General features: G+C 41.0%; 1 protein-coding gene across 1 annotated transcript in view; it reads right to left on the bottom strand.

Moving 5' to 3' along the window:
* Positions 1 to 17948, bottom strand: part of EML5 (echinoderm microtubule associated protein like 5) — a 136937-nt gene that overhangs the window by 47552 nt on the left and 71437 nt on the right. The window contains exons 20-25 of the mRNA XM_015426624.1: positions 14708 to 14835; positions 10279 to 10420; positions 6989 to 7141; positions 5411 to 5542; positions 4900 to 4988; positions 6 to 163 (exon numbers count right to left, since the gene is read on the bottom strand). Of these exons, the coding sequence (XP_015282110.1) occupies positions 6 to 163; positions 4900 to 4988; positions 5411 to 5542; positions 6989 to 7141; positions 10279 to 10420; positions 14708 to 14835 (802 nt within the window). The remainder of the gene's footprint in view (positions 1 to 5; positions 164 to 4899; positions 4989 to 5410; positions 5543 to 6988; positions 7142 to 10278; positions 10421 to 14707; positions 14836 to 17948) is intronic.

Below are 17948 nucleotides of genomic sequence, written 5' to 3'. Positions count from 1 at the left end.
GGAAGAGTTTTAGAAATCCAGAATCATCTCCTGTTGCCAAGACTGTACCATCACTGGTGAGGCATGAGGCAGTTACATCAGTGACCTCTCCAATTATTGGCCAGATTCCTTCACAGCAGGAGCCTAAAACGCTTGTCCATGATGTCCAGGAAATTTTTTCTGCCTACAAAAATAGCCTGTTTGAGACAGGATACTTATCCATAGTTATACATCTGACCTGAAAATAAACACCACAGTCCTACAAGCTCATTACTATGCATACTATGTATCATCCATGAGAACTGCAGACAGAAAGCTTTCAATCTGAAGAATATATGAATATCTTACGGGAATATGTTAGCATTACCCAGTATTTCTGTCAATTTTATCTCACTTAACAGAGGTCCAGGTTTCACAAAGACACTCATTTTATGTTTACATATCGGAAAATTAATTCGACTATTAATGTGATTTTGATATTTTGTAGGAAGCTCAGTTACACCTTAGAGAAGTTTATTTTTAATCATTGTCTTGTAACAGTCTTCTGGACTGACCAAAGTAAGCTTTGGCTGAAATTCAGGTTCTGAACACCACATGTGTATTCAGGAACCTGTCACTGTTTGCTATTTACAAATTGTTCATTGTCTCCCATAGCCAACAGTGCTTTCATTTAGTTAATATTTACAAAACATTTCAACATTCAAAGCACTTCGCATATGTCATCATGTTGTAACCCTTACAAAAACCTTGCAAGGCAGTATTATTACCTCCATATTTCAGGTTTGGGGGTGATGGTTGAAGCCAAGAAAGAGTGGCTTGTCTAAGGGCACTTGGTGAACTCATGGTATAAATCACAAGAAAAAATCTGCACTCCTTAATCTGCTGTGTTATTGTAGCCATTTATATGGGAGGATGACAGAATTATTTATAAGGAAATCTCAAAGATTCCCTGGACTATACCTTGCCTTCTTGGTGATTAGTTGGTATAAACCATACTTGTAGCAACTGAACTGGATTCACAGAGGTCAGTTTCCTAGTCTCCCTGCAAGTGCAACACAGGAATACTCACTGTGCTATTCTATGCTGTTCTATTAAATCTCTTTTACTGCTTATTCTTATTATGTAACGGCTGATTCCAAGACTTGCTGTTCTAGGAAATAACACTGTTTGAGGCACATGGACAAGGACAATGCCACAAATTATGTTTTCTGGCTTTTGGGGATTATATACTGCCACCAATGTTTACAATCATGATCTTTTTATCAAGTAATAGATAGAAACTTCTGTAGTGTCACTAGGAATTCCAGGTTGCTAGGGGAAGTATCTAGTATTGTGGATGAAACTGTATTCTAGTGACATCCAGTGAGACTTTGGTGCAGCTGATCTTCCTAGCAAGGTGATTGGGATCCAGCAGAACTCATTAATTTGTTTATTTAAGAACATAAGAACATAAGAGATGCCAATGTTGGATCAGGCCAAAGGCCCATCCAGTCCAACACTCTGTATCACACAGTGGCCAGAAATACCAGTGCCATCAGGCCAGAAATACCAGTGCCATTTATCCTGCTTCTTCAGGTATCTGCTGGAAGCAGCTAATGACTGCATTTTGTTTTTATGGACTGAACCTTTGACCTTCACTGGAAAAAGTTCTTTTAAACAAAATTCTGCAATTTCTGTTTTACATATAAAAGAGCTTTATTCATTCTTGTATACAGTTGAGTTCTTACACACAGAGATATTTTAAATGGGATCCAACCCAGTTACTCTTACTTAAAGATCCAAATCACATGTACATTGTAAAGTGTAAGAGAGCTGAAGTGGGAATGCCCATTAAATGTGCAGATGACACTAAATTGGGAGGGGTAGCAAATACAGTAGAAGACACAGTCAGGAGGATACAGGACAATCTTGACAGGCTGGAAAACTGGGTTAAAAAATATAATGAATTTCAATGGGGATAAATGTAAAGTTCTGCATTTAGGTAGGAAAAATCAAATGCATAATTATAGGATGGGGAAGACTTGAAAGTAGTATGTGCGAAAAAGATCTAGGGGTCTTAGTAGACCATACACTGAACATGAGTCAGCAATTTGATGTGGTAGCTAAAAAGGCAAATGCAATTTTGGGCTGTACCAACCGAAGTATAGTGTCCAGATCATGCAAAGCTTTACTCTGCTCTGGTTAGACCTCACCTAGAGTACTGTATTCAGTTTTGGGAATCACAGTTTAAGAAGGATATAGACAAATTGGAATGGGTCCAGAGGAGGGCAACAAAAATGGTGAGGGGTCTGGAGACCAACTCCTATGAGGAAAGGTTGAAGGACCTGGGTATGTTTAGCCTGGAGAGGAGATGACTGAGAGGTGATATGATAACCATCTTCAAGTACTTGAAGGGCTGTCATATAGAGGAAGGTGCAGAGTTGTTTTCTGTTGCCCCAGAAGGTCAGACCAGAACCAACGGGCTGAAATTAAATCAAAAGAGTTTTTGGCTAAACATTAGGAAGAACTCCCTGACAGTTAGAGCAGTTCCTCAGTGGAACAGGCTTCCTCAGGAGGTGGTGGGCTCTTTGGAGGTTTTCAAACAGAGGCTAGATGGACATGTGACAGCCAATGTTCCCTCTAAGCTGAGTTAGTGTGAGCTAGCTCACAGTTTTTTAACCTCCGGCTCACACATTTTTGTCTTAGCTCAGAAAGGATGGCTCCAAAGCAAACATTTATGCAGTAGCCAAGTAACTCGCTCACAACTTTAATGCTAGTTGCTCACAAAGTTGAATTTTTGCTCACAAGATTCCACAGCTTAGAGGGAACATTGGTGACAGCAATGCTGATTCTGTGAACTTAGGCAGATCATGAGAAGAGAGGGCAGGAAGGGTGGCATCAGTGCTTAATTCTTGTGGCCCTTTCTTACATGCCCAGGGAAATGAGATCAGGCTAGCGTGGGTTATCCATATTCAGAAATGGTGTAACACTATACCATAATCAGAGCCTGATCCTTACACAATTATCTAGGTAAATATAACATTTAAAAATGTTTTAAAACTAGAAATACTAAAACTGTTAGATCTATGAAAGATACTCTATTTTCCTGTTCCTCACTAGGTAGCCCATATGTCCACCAAATCTTTCTAACAGGCTCGTAGATCCTATGTCTCTTCCTGTCCTCTCAGTGTCAGTTGAGGCCACAGTTGACTACTCTTGGCCATGAACATCCGAAGAATCATTAGGGAACATGATAACCAGAAATGGTTAAACAATAATTATCACAAGCGTCTGGGATTGGTATGTTTTGAAACAGAAGGAGCAGCAGCTGGCTTCCATACAGTTTAAATCAAGTAACACTTCCCTATCTTGAAAAAACCACTCTAAATTACAAAGTGTTACTACATAGGTTTTACAATGAATTTTTACTGTATAGCAATATTCAGTGACTTTAAAGGAAGTCTCTTTTTACTCATTCACAATATTAAAGCTTTCAGCGGTTTTCGGTGCTTCAGCGATGGCCACATCTTCTCACTACTCCAAGAGACGTGTGCCATGAATTGGGGAGTAGGAGGGAGCGCGATTGTGCACGCTCCCCCATGGAGCTCATAGGCAATGGGCTCCTAGCCAGGGGGCTTTGGAGAGCCCCTCCTCCAGCCGACAGCCGGTACAGGGGGGCTACTCTCTGCCCTGAAGGTCCTGCCCTGATTCCCAGTATTGGACTCGAAGCGACCACCGGGACAAGCGTATGAAGGTTTGGCGATTCTACTCTGCCTAGCGAGATCCCAGGGAGACCTGTTGGATCGTTTTTGAAGACGGATGAATGAGTTTAAGTTAAAGCGAGACATCAGAGCCCTGTTGCGAAGCCCCCACAAATTAAAGCGGGAAGGGGGAGAGGACGCCCTACCCCCTCAAGCGATTGAACGAAGCGGGACGGTGGGGGACTGAGCTAACAGTAGCAATGGATTACAGTAGAAGGACTCGATCAGAGAAATTTTCCAATAAAAGCATTTACAGATCTTTGAGACTTTGGCAACTTTAATCGGTAAATGTAAACAACCCTCCAAGATGGCGATCGGAGGCTTTGAGGGAGGTGGGACACAAGCTTCTCTCAGGAAGAAGAAAAACGGAGGGCTAGGTCAGGTGACCTAACCATAGACTCTTCCTACAGCATAAAATCGGGTGCCATCTGCTGGCTAAAGTGGGATATTCGACGGGAATGGCTCTAAACGTGGCAATACTTTTAAAGGGACAGTGTTTATAACAAGAAGCAGCGAATCTTGGATTATAGTTGAGACCGTGTCTAGCTTATATTGGATGGTGACAAGCAGATCAAAAAGTGATAACAACGGGTGGATTATTCTTGTACCATAAAATCTGCATGCAAAGTGAACGGCTGGTCTCTCTAACCAGAGTGTGGATGAAGCAACAAGCGAGTGAAAGCCCTGGAAAAACTTAATTAGCTTTGGAACTATTCTCTGTCTAGACAGATAAGCTGGATTTTAACTTGAAGCAATGAACAAGGAAACTCCTCATGTCGGAAGTTAATTGTTAAGTTACAACTTTGTATCTATAAGCATATGTAGCCTTCTACATTTGGGCTTTTAGTGCCTTCTTTTCTGTCTCTCTTAGTCTGTAGTCTTCCCCCTCCCTTTTTTCGTTATAGTTATGTCGTTATTTTAGAAATGCAAATTAAAAAAATCCCTTTCAGGGGGCAAAACACACACACACAATATTAAAGCTTTCACAGATATAATCTAAGCTGTTCATAGTAACTCTATTTGTAAATGTTTTTAATTCATCTTTTATAAATCAGAAATGTCATCATCTCCCTCTGTGCTAGACTACTGTAGAGATCAATGCCATTGTTCAAATAAAATGTCTCAACAAATGCATACTTTCAACCTTACAACTATACTAAATTGTAAGTAATCTTCTTACCTCTGGACTTGGAATGGTCTGTTTTTTTCCACGAGGAGCTTCAAAAAACAACTGTTCCTTAGCACCAGTGTTGACTTGTAAAAGCTTGCCTGAAAAAATGCCCATATTGCTCATGGTTAGCACCAATTAGAATACCTTATTCAAGACTGTTATCTCTACAGAATATTCAGTATTTCCCTATGAATGTTTTTTTGGGGGTATTTTATTACTACCAATTGAATTCATATTTATTTATTAAAATATTTCTAACCCACTTACCCAGATAAGGCCTAAGGCAGCAGCTCTGAGTAGAGTTTTTAAAACCTTGATTTTAAATTTTTAGCGTATTTTATTCAATGTGTTTTATCTATGTTTGTAAGTTGCCTTGAGCTCCACAGGGAAGAAAGCCAGGTAATAAATGTTTCAAATAATAAAATAAATCTGTAAGATTGCAGGAAAATTGCAGCTTTCCTAAATATTCACACACAGTTATCAAGTTATAGAAACAGATACAAAGTTACAATTTGTTTACCTCTTACGTCCCAATCCATGTGTGTTATATAGCTGGAGGCTCCCTTGCAAATTCCAACCCGCTTACTGCTCATTACATTGTAAATATCTACAAAGCTGTCATATGATGCTACAGCTAAGTATTTTCCAGCACCTAAAATATAATGGTAAGAATATGAATACTTTTCTGAGATTTTTAATATTTTATGAGCAAGTAACCTAGTTAAAATACCCATTAAACACATATTTCCGGTTTATTTCTTGGAAGGATGGCGTCACAGGTTGTTTCCAATGTTACATTGATTCTTCACATCTGTGTCTCAAGATTTCCTCATGTTTTCATAGCAACTTGTTGCCTTAAAATATTTGAACCCGATTTTGTATAAGTATGCATTAAAGCTAATGCTAACATAAGAGTGCATGGATGCACAATTTCACAAATTCAGTGTTATTTAGAGAGGTGAACAAACAGCCCATAATCCCAACAGAAGGAAACACATAATGCAAGAAATGTGCAATAATTAACCCTCTTAAAAGTAGGAACAAAATGAAATAAATGAGAAAAGGACCGTTGTGACAAGGACTTACTTAAAGACCAATTATTTTCTAAGAGTAATTTATAAAGGGAACACTTAAAAAAAAAGTCAGGGGGCCAAAAACCCTTGGCCTCCAGTGCCTCCCAAAGACTTTGAAATACGGTGCCTGGTTCACCTCCTCAGTGAGTTTGTTCCACAAGTTAGGAGTCATTATTGACAGGGACCAGGCTCCAGAAGAGCCCAAGCAGTCAAGCTTAAACTGAGAAAGTAACCAGGAGACGATAACTGGCACATGGGGACATATAGGAAGAAACAGTTCATCATAACTGTAGTGTATTCAAAGCTGCCTTGAATGCATGACATGTTGTAAAACATCTAGCTGAACTGTAATGTTAAGCTTCATCCTGGATCCAAATCCATCCAATAGTATTGCTAGCCCAGGTAGTAACAAGCCAATCACTTCAAGCAAGCTCCCTGAGTGGGAACTAATGTGATTGGACCTTATCTCTGCAACCTCGTAGTTGCTATTTGTACAGTGGGTGTGGCTACATTAGCCGGGAATGTTTAAAAGCAGAACAGCTGCAATGTAAAGGCTGTTCTGGCTATCAGATGTTGATCCGTGTTGGAGTTGTGTTCGAGTTGAAGAATAAAGTTGTGTTCTTGCTGAATCACTCTCCGACTACTTTGTTAAGTGAGCGACTTAACAATAACTATTCCACTTGATACAAGGCTATAATGCTCCATGCCTTCAGATTTGACTGCAGAAGAGTGCACGCTTGGGGGGGGGGGAGAACTTGCATGGAAATATTGCACTAAGGACAAAATGCAGTTCCAGCTTGTTTGTTGGATTATGGCAAGGATACAAGAGGAGGCATTTAAAGATATTGAGTCTTGTCCCCCTACTAAAGTGTGACTTTATAGGTGTCATGAGAAAGGGTGCCTTTTAAATTGTTTAAACAGGAGGCATTTGAATACTGTTTTGGGAATACTGTTTTGTCATAATGTTACATTATAAAGATGAAGTATTATACTGGGCATCTTCACATTAGAAGCTCATCACTTACCAGGAGAAAACCGTATCTCTGAAACAACGTCCTTCCTGTGATGAAAGGAAACAAGATCCTCCAGTGTGTCTGCATTTACCATCAAGAAACTTCCATCATTGAGACCTACTGCCAGTGCCTTCCCATCAGGAGAAAAACAGCAACATCGTCCTCCTGAAAAATTCCAGTACACAGGTTTTAGTTTTAAGTAGAGCCCAAAATTTGGTTAGCAAATACTTAACATTTATGTTGTAGTTTCAAATGTTCAAAATGCTTTGTACGTAACACCCACTGATCCTTACAACATCCTGGTAAAGTAGGTCATTACTCTCACCACCAGACTGCAGATGAGGAGCTGAGGCTGAGATAGCAGTCCTTTTCGTAAGGTCAACTAGTGAGTCCTCAGCTTAGGTGATTCAGCACTCAAAGAGCGAGCTAGTCAGTACACTGCACTTCCCCAATGACTATATGAAGAGCAGTTCCCCCACTGCTGCCTCTGTGAGTTCCTAGCTCAAGATCATGGGTGAATTAATGGCTTCTTCTTTTTTTATTAATGGCACAATACACCACCTGTCCCTAAATTGTGTGCAAAATGAAAGTCCGCTGCTATTTTTTCACTGATTGTCGGTTTTGGGGTAACAGGTAGTATTTGCCTTTTCTCCTGCCCTCAAAACAGGGCATGAACACAACTACATCAGATCAAGCCATTTGTTGGACATTCCACCACTCAGAGTGGCCCATCTGGCACCAATCAAAGCCCCAACCTTTTTCATTGGGGTTCCTGCTCTGTGGAATGGGCTTCCTGAAGAGGTGAGGGGGAACTCTCCTTGGAGATCTTGAGGAGGCTCTGCAAGATGTGCTTGTTTGCCAGGGCTTTTGAGGGGATCTGAATGGCAGGAATCTTTTAAGGAGGGATGGGAAGGAGGGAAAAGATTTTTTTTGTTTGTGGTTTAATTAGAAATGTTTTTAACTGTTATTATAAGCCACCTTGAGGAAAGGCGGGATACAAATGTTTTCATAAAAAAATAAGTAAGACTTCATTTAGTCCCCTCCGGCATCCTGTTTCCAGCAATGGTCAGCCAGATGCCTCCGGTACTCCTATGAGCAGGTGATGAAGGCAACAGGCCTCCTTGTTGTTTGTTCTCAGCATCTGATGGTCAGAATTACACTGCTACTGAAAATGAAAGCTCCATTTACCTATCATGGCTAATATCTATTGACATACTTGTCTCCCATAAATCTGTTTCACCCTTTTAAAAGCTAATCTGTCATCACCAGTGTTCCCTCTAAGTTAGTGTGAGCTAGCTCACAGGTTTTTAGCCTCCAGCTCGCACATTTTTGTCTTAGCTCAAGGAAGATGGCTACAGAGCAAACTAATTTATGCAGTAGCCAAATCGCTCGCTCACAACTTTAATGCCAGTACCTCACAAAGTAGAATTTTTGCTCACAAGACTTCACAGCTTAGAGGGAACATTGGTCATCACCAGTTTATGGGATTCACTGCCATAGGACAACTGTGCGTTGTATGAGATAGTACTGTCAGTTGGACCACCCTCAAGGAGAAATGAGGTGAAGTAGGAATAGTCACTCTGCACCTTCTGCCTGGACATTGTGAACATAGCAGAAGAGCTTATTTTACTCAGGTCAAATTGTACTCCTTTGTCCCTAGGCAAGTGCCAGCAGTAGGCAAGGCAAAGGTTTCTGTGCTTGTCTGCACAAGCCTTGTGCTGAGGGATAAAACACCTCTGCCTCTGTTTCCTTTGGAATAGAAAACCAGGCAGAAATCAGCCTCTCTTTTTCTGCACTCATGTCTCTCAGGGAAGACATACATCAAGGGAGTAACTTACAGTACTACCCTACTACCATGTGTACACTAAGTGTTGTGTAGTAAGAGCTTCAAATGAACAAGCATTGTTAGAGAGGTTCCTAGCAGCTACATTCAGATTGGTCGCCCTTGCAGAGCAAGTCAATCAGATAACAGAAGTGTAAGTGACGCCATGCAAATGAAGGCCCCTAACTACTATGTTCTTATTGGTTTATTTGTATTTTGTGGGTGTGTTTGGGACTGGGGGTTTTGTATATACTTGAGGCTTGTGGCGTATGTTGTTGTTCTTAACGTTACTGGAATAAGCTATGCTGAAATCACGATACCCTCTTGAACCCACTATTTAACACTGGTGATGAGGATGGGATTCAGACAAAGGAATTAGGAAGAGATCCGGCTTGAACCCATTATTTAAAATTAACGTTCAGCACATGTCAGAGTTGATTGCTGCCTGCACACTTCATCTTTTCACAAGAGAGGAGCAACAGAAATGATGGTGTCCTGCAACTAACGTCTGACTCAGATCTGGAGGTTAGCAACTGCTGGACAGCTTGTAAGGAGAAGCATAGACCAGGGGTGATTTCCCACAAGCGCTGCTCCGCGCTCACTCCTCCCTTTTGCCCCGATGGTACGTGTCAATTTCACACAAGCTGCTGCGCGGCCGCATTTTGCCCCGCAGCTTCGTGCGATTTCCCCCGCATCTACTCAATCCTCAAAAAACAGGACTGAGTAGACGCGGGGAAAATTGCACAAAGCTACGGGGCAAAATGCAGTCGCGCAGTAGCTTGTGTGAAACTGACACGTACCATCGGGCCAAAGAGAAGAGTGAGCGCGGAGCAGCGCTTGTGGGAAATCACCCCCAGTGTTCCTTTTTGATGTCTAACAATTGCCTCTGTAGCTACCTTCTCAAGGGTTCCTGGCCAACACAGTCTTGTTGATGAAACTATGGCTCAAACACAGTTCTTCCAGGAATTATAAAAAGCACATACTTAATAATGGGTTGCATCCAAGCAGCTTTTCTACTGATGCAAAAGGAAGGAGGGGTCCCCTTTGACCAGTAAAAAGGCTATGCTGGGGATCTACAAACCATTGGGATGGGGCTGTAGTAAGGAGGGGTGTTGGGGAAGACTGAATGGAAAGGCTGTCTGGATCCAATCCAATGCTTCCCAGTGGCAACAAGTATAACATCAATATTTTTCTGCAGCATATTTTAAGCCTTATCCTATTGATCTATCTGCAGTCTGCTGCTTGCTACATCCTTGAAGGCTCTGAGAAAGAATTTCAGTTAGCTTATAAGAACTTTCGACTAAAGAAAATTAATTTGCCCTTACAATTAGGCAACTTCCCTTGGGTATTCTATTTCAGTCTTATACTTATAAATGCATAGATTTTCTTATATTTTCAAAAGCTTACCAAACGTTTAAAAAATGTCTAACAAATTTGAATTTATGGAGAAGTATAAATATAAGGGAAAATAGCAATTTACCCTTCTTCAGTTTTCTAACAGCTAGCATACAATGGCTTGGAGAAAGATCCCATATTCTTAAGGTTTTATCATCACTCACAGTGGCACAAATAGGTAAATGAGGATGGGTAGCTAAGCCCCAAACTTCTCCTTCCATGTGACCCTGTAAAAAAATTAATTCAATTTCATTTGCCATGCTACAAAGAAAAACAGGTTGCTTACCTGCAACCTGTGAGTAGACATCTGTGCACCACAATGAAGAATTAGTTCCAAAATTTAGAAAAGACAGTGATGACCTGCTCAGTCTGTAACCATGTGTGCTTGTAACTGCATTGTCTGTACTGTGCTGATGCTATATCTGTCAATTGTCTGTACATCTGTGCATTTGGGATAAGGGGTTGCTGTGAGTTTGACTGGACTGTTCTGCATCTCATGCCTCTGCATGAGCAAGGTTTGAACTGCCTGGACTACAGAACATGTGCCTCCCTGCATATTCCCAGCGTACCTCTGGACAAAGAAGACAAATGCCATTATTGCTCAGTTGGAAACTTGGCAGAACAACAGGTTTCCCCACCATTGCTAATCTGTGGGAAACCACATAACCCGGCTTCCTATCTGGTTTTGGCATCACAAAGAACACATCCTTTATTGCCTCTGGACCAGGCACATCTCTGCAAGTCAAAGGTTGCCAATGGAGACAATGGTTTCACACCTGGCCACATGGCTCTCTTTGAAGTTAGGGTAGAGCATTTGAATATTGCCCCCTTCCCCTCAACTAGGACGTCACAAACCCTGAACCTATAGCATAGAGAAGGGATGGTCTTCTAGGGGTTTATTGGCCTTAAGCCAAGCCCAAAAACAAGCTTTTAAAAAGAGAAACACAGCCTTTGTTTCTCCGGTTAACCCACCCCTCCCTTACCTTGCAACTTAAGTGCTGCAGGTGATTCTTACTGCGTTCTCGGGAGTCGCGACCCGAGAACCCGCACGTGGCTTGGCCGGACCAGTCCGTGTGTTTTTAGAGTCCACCCGCTGATACTTAGGCTGCCCCATCCCTTCTACGAGGAGATTTCTTCTCAGCTCGGACCTCAGATGAGTATAAGCGATATCCTGCTGTGTTATCCCCCCTTGTCTGTTGAATTTATTAATTTCCATGCTGATTGCCTTCTATATACTATTGTAACTAAGGAACTTGTGTGAATCTGCGTGTGCAACTGTTTTTCGTATGCTTGAAAACTGCTTAGTAAAAGGCAACATTTATTCATTAAACCTAGCGTGTTGTCTCACTTCCTGGGAAATAGGAGCGTTCGTTGGCCAATCCGCCCTCTGTATACACGGGAAAATTACTCACGCCACGCCCACTGTCGTACATAAGACTGAGTTGGGCATTCGGAACCGTCCTTAGAGGAGGTCCGGTATCAAGTCATACTGGAAATGATTATGATTTATACGGCTAAATGAATATGCTGATGCCAAATATCAAATTAGTTGTACTGGCCCCAATTACCCTATTACTTATTTAGAATCATTAAAGGCTGAATTCCTATTTTAAAAACTTCCAAAACAGCAAACAAGGAAAATCAGTTTAAAACAAAATGAACAAACAAACACACAAGATAAAAGATAAGTAAGCAGCATGATTAGATAAAAACAGCAGAAGTCAATACATCACCTAAAAGAGCATTCAACGACCATTAAAAGCTTTGGAGGATAAATATATCTTATTCTGCAGATAAAATCACATCAACAGCAGCACCTCATAAATCTGTTCATTACTTTGGATTTGTAAAACTATCACTATTCCATGATTCAAAATGAAAGAGTCAGCTGTTTAAAATTACGGATTTTGAAAAACAGGTTCTGAAAGCACAGAAGCACGGGTTCCTTGGCTAGAGAGGACACCGGATAATACTGAAACTTGAGGATGAACTACTAGATGGCAAAGGTGGCTTTAAAAATGTAGGCATCACCTCTGACATTGCAGAATTTTTGCATGCTTGGTGCTTAAGTTGTATTTCCCCCCACATATTATGTTCTAAAGTACTATCAGTAACATTTTTCTAAGGCGATTCTGTATGCTCAGGGCTGAAGATTGGAAAACCAAGGGTTCAAAAGGAAGTATACAAACATTCAGAGTGTTCTGAAAGCTGCTTGACTGGTTCTGCTCTACCACTACAGGACGATTTTAAAGGTGTATTCTATGGCAGAGGTTACAGAAGAGAAAGCATTCTTCTATATTATCTGTAGATGGCAGCAAGTACAATGGTCTTTGGCATAGTAAAATGAACCTCACTACATCCTAGAAAGCTACTTATACAGGTATGTTTTTGTGGAATCAGAGAAAAATGTGGTCTCCTATGAAGGGTTTACCACCTACTAAGTAGACAAAGGCTGCTATCCTAAGGTCACTTTCCTAGGATGAAGCCCCAATTAATAACATAGTACGTACTTCTGAGTTGACTTGCTTAAAATTGCTTGCAAAGTCTCTCATATATGAAATGACAACGACAATAAGTTTGACTTACAGAGTTGTATCTCAAGGCCACAGCCATGTTTTCATGATATCTCTTTGGCCTTGACTACACAATGTGTTTTCCTCTTGTCCTTTCCAATCCTGGCATTCAGTTGCATGAGTTCGGTGCTCAGAACTCAGTTCCCAACCATGAGGGGGCTGATTCTGGTCAGATCCATGGAGTCCAGGCAGAGGGGGGGTCTATATTTTTAATCTATGGATTTGTACTTATTAATGGACTTTTTTGTGTGTGTCTTCGCCACTTGTTATTGCAGCTAGCCAGCTTGAGTTAATGGAAATAATGTGGCATATAATTTTTTAATACATAAATAAATCTCCACACACACACACACACTGCTTTTCGGACCTGGAACAGCTCCAGGTGTACAGACGGGTTGCAAGTAAATTCCCCCAATGAGGCAACTAGTGCTTTGGATGAGCATAAGTTGTCTCTCCATGCATGCCATGCCACTGATCCAAATTGTCTACTGGAATGGAGTTCCAAGCAGAATGTAATATATAGTTAGGCTCTTTCACTTACTGATGTAGAGGATATGTTGGTTCAAAACACAGACAAAATATATAATCTGGATCCATATCTCTCCTTATAGGTAAGGATCAATTAGGAAAAAAGTGGCACCCTCACTAGTAGGTCAATTAACTCTATTTTCAGGAGGGAAGGGTTCTCTATTCACAAAATCAGTTCCTGACATTTATATCCTGATCAGGTACCAGACAATCTCTACCTGTAGCTACCTAGAAGCTTCAGGAACATTTCATTAGTTTCAAATTTCTAGTTTTTAATCAAGGCATTATTCTGAGAGTTTGCTTATGCATCTGTTAACAATCTATTCTTTCAGTGGTCAAGCTACTGTGGTTTACACTCACAAGAACAATTTTCTCTTCATAAGTAAATTTTGGGAGAACTGGATATGTCATTTCACAGCAGAAGCTCCACACGTATCATACTTCCTGCCAAAATACATAGCTCATCTGGGAAACTGAGATGCTCCTCACCCTGGTGGAATCAGAAGTCCTTCAACCAGGAGGAGGCTATCCCTGGATATTGAGACTAGATTTTTTTTTTTACAATTAAGTCACAGATGATTTATGGCAGCCTTGTGGGATTTTCAGGGCAAGAAACCTTTAGAGGTGGTTTGCCATAGTCTGCCTTGGTTGTCTCCCATCTAAATGCTAACCAGGGCCAACCCTTCTTAGCTTCTGAGATATGACAAGATTGGGCTAGCCTGGGCTACCCAGGTCAGGGAGGAAAGAATAATTTTTTTAAAATGCCATACAAACATTTAAATTAAAAAAAATGTTCACACAAATTTATGTTAAATCTAAAAGTGGACAGCCCATTTGAGGCATTGAGGTGGAGAGTAGCAGGCAAGACTGTTGACAGAAGTAGCATTTGAATCATGTCAACACATCAAGCTGCCCTACAGTGAGCGAGATCATTGGTTTACTATGCTTGGTTTTGTTTACTTAGACAGGCAGCAGCTCTCCAGCACCTCGTGCAGTCTTTCACATCTCCTGCTACCTGCTCCTTTAGTTGGAGATGCCAGGGATTGAGCCTGAGACCTTCTGCATGTCAAGCAGGGGCTCTGCCACAGAGACATGACTCTTCTACCACTGAGCTATGGCTCCTCCCAGAATTGCTGTTAAATGCACTGTTGAAGCAAAGAGAAGCTGGCTTCAGTCCGCAGAAGAAGAAAAAACCCAAAATGTGTCATGTTTAAAGATATATTTGTACACACCCATAAACAGAAGACTATCCAATTTATCCTAATTCAGCTTTCACAGAACCTCAGAAGTCTATCCAATTTATCCTAATTCAGCTTTCACAGAACCTTTACATGACTGACAGAGAAATGTTAAAAGACCCACAAATTATAGTTTCAGAACAAGAAGAAACTTAAACAACTTATTGATACCTACCTGAACCAGCAAAGTTATTGGTCCACTTTTATCCACTTCCAGTATTTCACCATTCTTTGTACCCACTAAAATATGACCATGTCCTAATGATATGGCACGTATAGAGGGGTTATCTTCTAAAAGGAGACCTAAGAAGGAGAGAGTTTTAGAGAAGATCACATTGTCCTCAGAAGTAAAGCCACATTTTTATTACTTTATAAGAGCCATTCTACTCATTAAATTGGAGTTCTGTGGCTATATCTCCCAAAGAGTGTTTTTACCCTAAAAAGAAGGGGGGGGGAATTTACATTAGCACTGAAGTTCTAGTGGGGGGAGTTAACACTTCCTCCCTTGCTCCATGTTTATGATAGAGACCATCACTAGCCCTGGGGTGCAATCAGGCCCAGATGGAAAAGATGACAAGCACCCTATCTTTGCCTGACTCCTCTACTTAACAGGCTAATTGTAACCCAGGGTGGGGGCGTAAATTAGGAACACAGATCATTGGAAGCAGAACCTTACCCAGTGCTGCATCCCAAGCTAAATACCACTCCCATGTCTTTTTAGGGTAAAAAACAGGTTACAGCATCCAATCATGTATCTCCAATGCAATCTGTAGTGACATTATGATTAGAAAGAAAGCTTATTAGCTTCTAGTCCTCTTGTTGAACTTCTAGTATTATCTTGGCTTGAATAAAAAGTTCTTACATTATAATTGCTTATTTATACTGGCTGTTACTGAGCACACATAAGGTGTACAATCCACTTAAAATCTAACTTTGATGGTTATAATATTTAGTAAACTTTTTAAAGTCAAAATCTACAACCCTTTTTTGATTACGCCTTCAGCGTTTTGAAAACATCCAAGCTAAGGGTTAGAGCCACAGTTTAAGCATTTAACACTTTTACAACGTCTCCCTCCTACCTCTACAGAAGGTAGGCAAGAGCTTTGCATGTAGTTTGACAGGGTGAAAGTAAAACATGAACACTGCTGAAGCCAGGCATCCATCTAGTCCTAGCACTGAAACAATCACATAAATCAGCTGTGGCTTCATTTTGTTCTTTCATTCTTCATGCCTCAGGTGTCCCCCCCCCCCATCTGAGGTTACACAGGTGGCAACTTGAGAAAGCATCTTCTCGGTTGTGGCACCAAAATTTTGGAACTCCCTCCCCAGGGAGATTTGTCTGTCTCCCCGTACCATTGCCTTCCACCAGTGGGTGAAGACCTTTTTTGATTTGTTTGACATACCCCAAATATCTTTTGGTGTTATGTATGTTTACATGTTTTTACTGAATTATTTTATATATCCTTTATTTGAAGTACAGTTTTAATGCTGAAATGTTTTAATGTTCTGATGCCCATCACTTTGTGGACCCTATTTGGGTGGAACAGCAGCACAGAAATGTTTTAAATAAATTAAATAAATAAATTCTTGTGTCCACTCATAAAGGCTCAGCCAATTCACTTGACCTAATCAACATTGACAACTATATAACATTAGAAGTCTGCTTCTGTTTTCTTTCAGATTACCTCTCACATAGTTAACACTGTGAACAAGCCTGGAGGAAGCCTTCTGCTCACTTATACAATCCCTCCTCTGCACCTGGAATATTGTGTGCAGTTCTGGAGGCCTCACTTCAAAAAAGATGTGGACAGAATGGAGTGGGTGCAGAGGAGAGCAATGAGGATGATCGGGGGCCTATAAGGAAAGGCTGAGGGACTTGGGGATGTTTAGTCTGGAGAAGAGGACGTTGAGGGGGGACATGATTGCCCCCTTTAAGTATATAAAGGGCTGTCACTTAGAGGAGGGCAGATAGGACTCACAATAATGGGTTTAAATTAAGGGCGGGAAGGTATTGGTTGTATATTAGGAAAAACTTTTTTACAGTAAGAGTTGTTCAACCCTGGAATCAGCTATCTAGGGAGGTGGTGAGCTCCTCCTCACTGGCAGTCTTTAAGCAGCAGCTGGTCAAGGATGCTCTAGGCTGATCCTGCAGTGAGCAGGGGGTTGGACTAGATGGCCTGTATGGCCCCTTCCATCTCTGTGATTCTATGATTATGCGTTGCAAGCTAATTAATTATGTGTTAGTTTTTGTAATCCATAATTTTCTGTTGGTCTCTCAACTAGCAAGCTACATTTTGCACATGTCTTGAAACCAAGACTGCAATCTGGGAACAAACTGGGCCGCCTCCTAGATTCAATCACATAGAATGATGATCTGACATTGCATCTGAACCATGGAGCAAACAGGCTGTTCTAATCCTTTAATCACAGGCTCTCCCTAAATTTTATTATGGCCTCTTTTGATGTAACACTTGTGGTGTGGAATCAGCTGCAACACAGCTCTGTGCCATGCCGCTAAAATGACATTAGAAGCTTTAGACCACACAAGAGAAGCTAATGTTATGGTTTCCTTCCTATGATGGAAGGCCAAAGGTCCTGGCCCTTTCTGTTAGTCACCAAGACCCTGTATTCCTGTTTGGTGTTTGTGCAGAGCATGTAATAGCCTAACCTATGGATGGCTGAAGGAGCCAGGTGAGAGGCTGGAGTGAAGGAAACGGTCAGATCTGGTCAGTTATGGTCTGAACCTTCAGAAAGTGTGACCGAAGGGATCCTGTCTCAGAGCTTCGCTTGAGAATAAGCAGCCTAAACAGTGAACATTTTCAGATAGGATTTATGCCTTCAGAGGAGTAGGTAGGAAATTTCCTTTTTCAGAAGACTTTATGTCTCAGAGCCTGATTTTTGGGATAACGCTTGCTAATTTCAATGAACACTTCAAAGAGAAGACTGCGCTGTTTCAGAGCCTGGCTATCTGGGATAGCAGGCTAAGCTATTAGAATTTCCAGAAGAAGCTCACAGTTATGCTGTGAGAATCATAAAACTGGGGAAAGGCCAAAGATTCACCTCAGGAATCAAAGCTTGGTTGACAGCTGCTCTCTGCGCTCCTAGGCTGCGGTCACACACACTAAATAATCCACTTTCAATCCACTTTCAAATTGGATTTTGCCAGTTCACACATAAAAATCCAGTTGGAAAGTGGATTGAAAGTGGATTGAAAGTGGATTATTTAGTTTGTGTGACCGCAGCCCTAACTTGTTAACTGAAATGTTATAACTTTATGACCCCAGAAAATACTGTGTTATACTTCAAACCTCTTTATTGAACCATTTTATTACATCCAAGAAAGTTAATAAATGTTACTGTTCATTTCCCTGTTTATCTCAAGTCTCCTCCAGAATTAATGATTTCAGAAACCTCCT

The sequence above is a fragment of the Gekko japonicus genome, unplaced genomic scaffold (genome assembly GCF_001447785.1).
Source record: "Gekko japonicus isolate JY-2015 unplaced genomic scaffold, Gekko_japonicus_V1.1 scaffold198, whole genome shotgun sequence".
Classification (NCBI taxonomy): domain Eukaryota; kingdom Metazoa; phylum Chordata; class Lepidosauria; order Squamata; family Gekkonidae; genus Gekko; species Gekko japonicus.
Note: the sequence above shows the minus strand (reverse complement) of the source record. Positions and strands in the feature narration are given on the sequence as shown.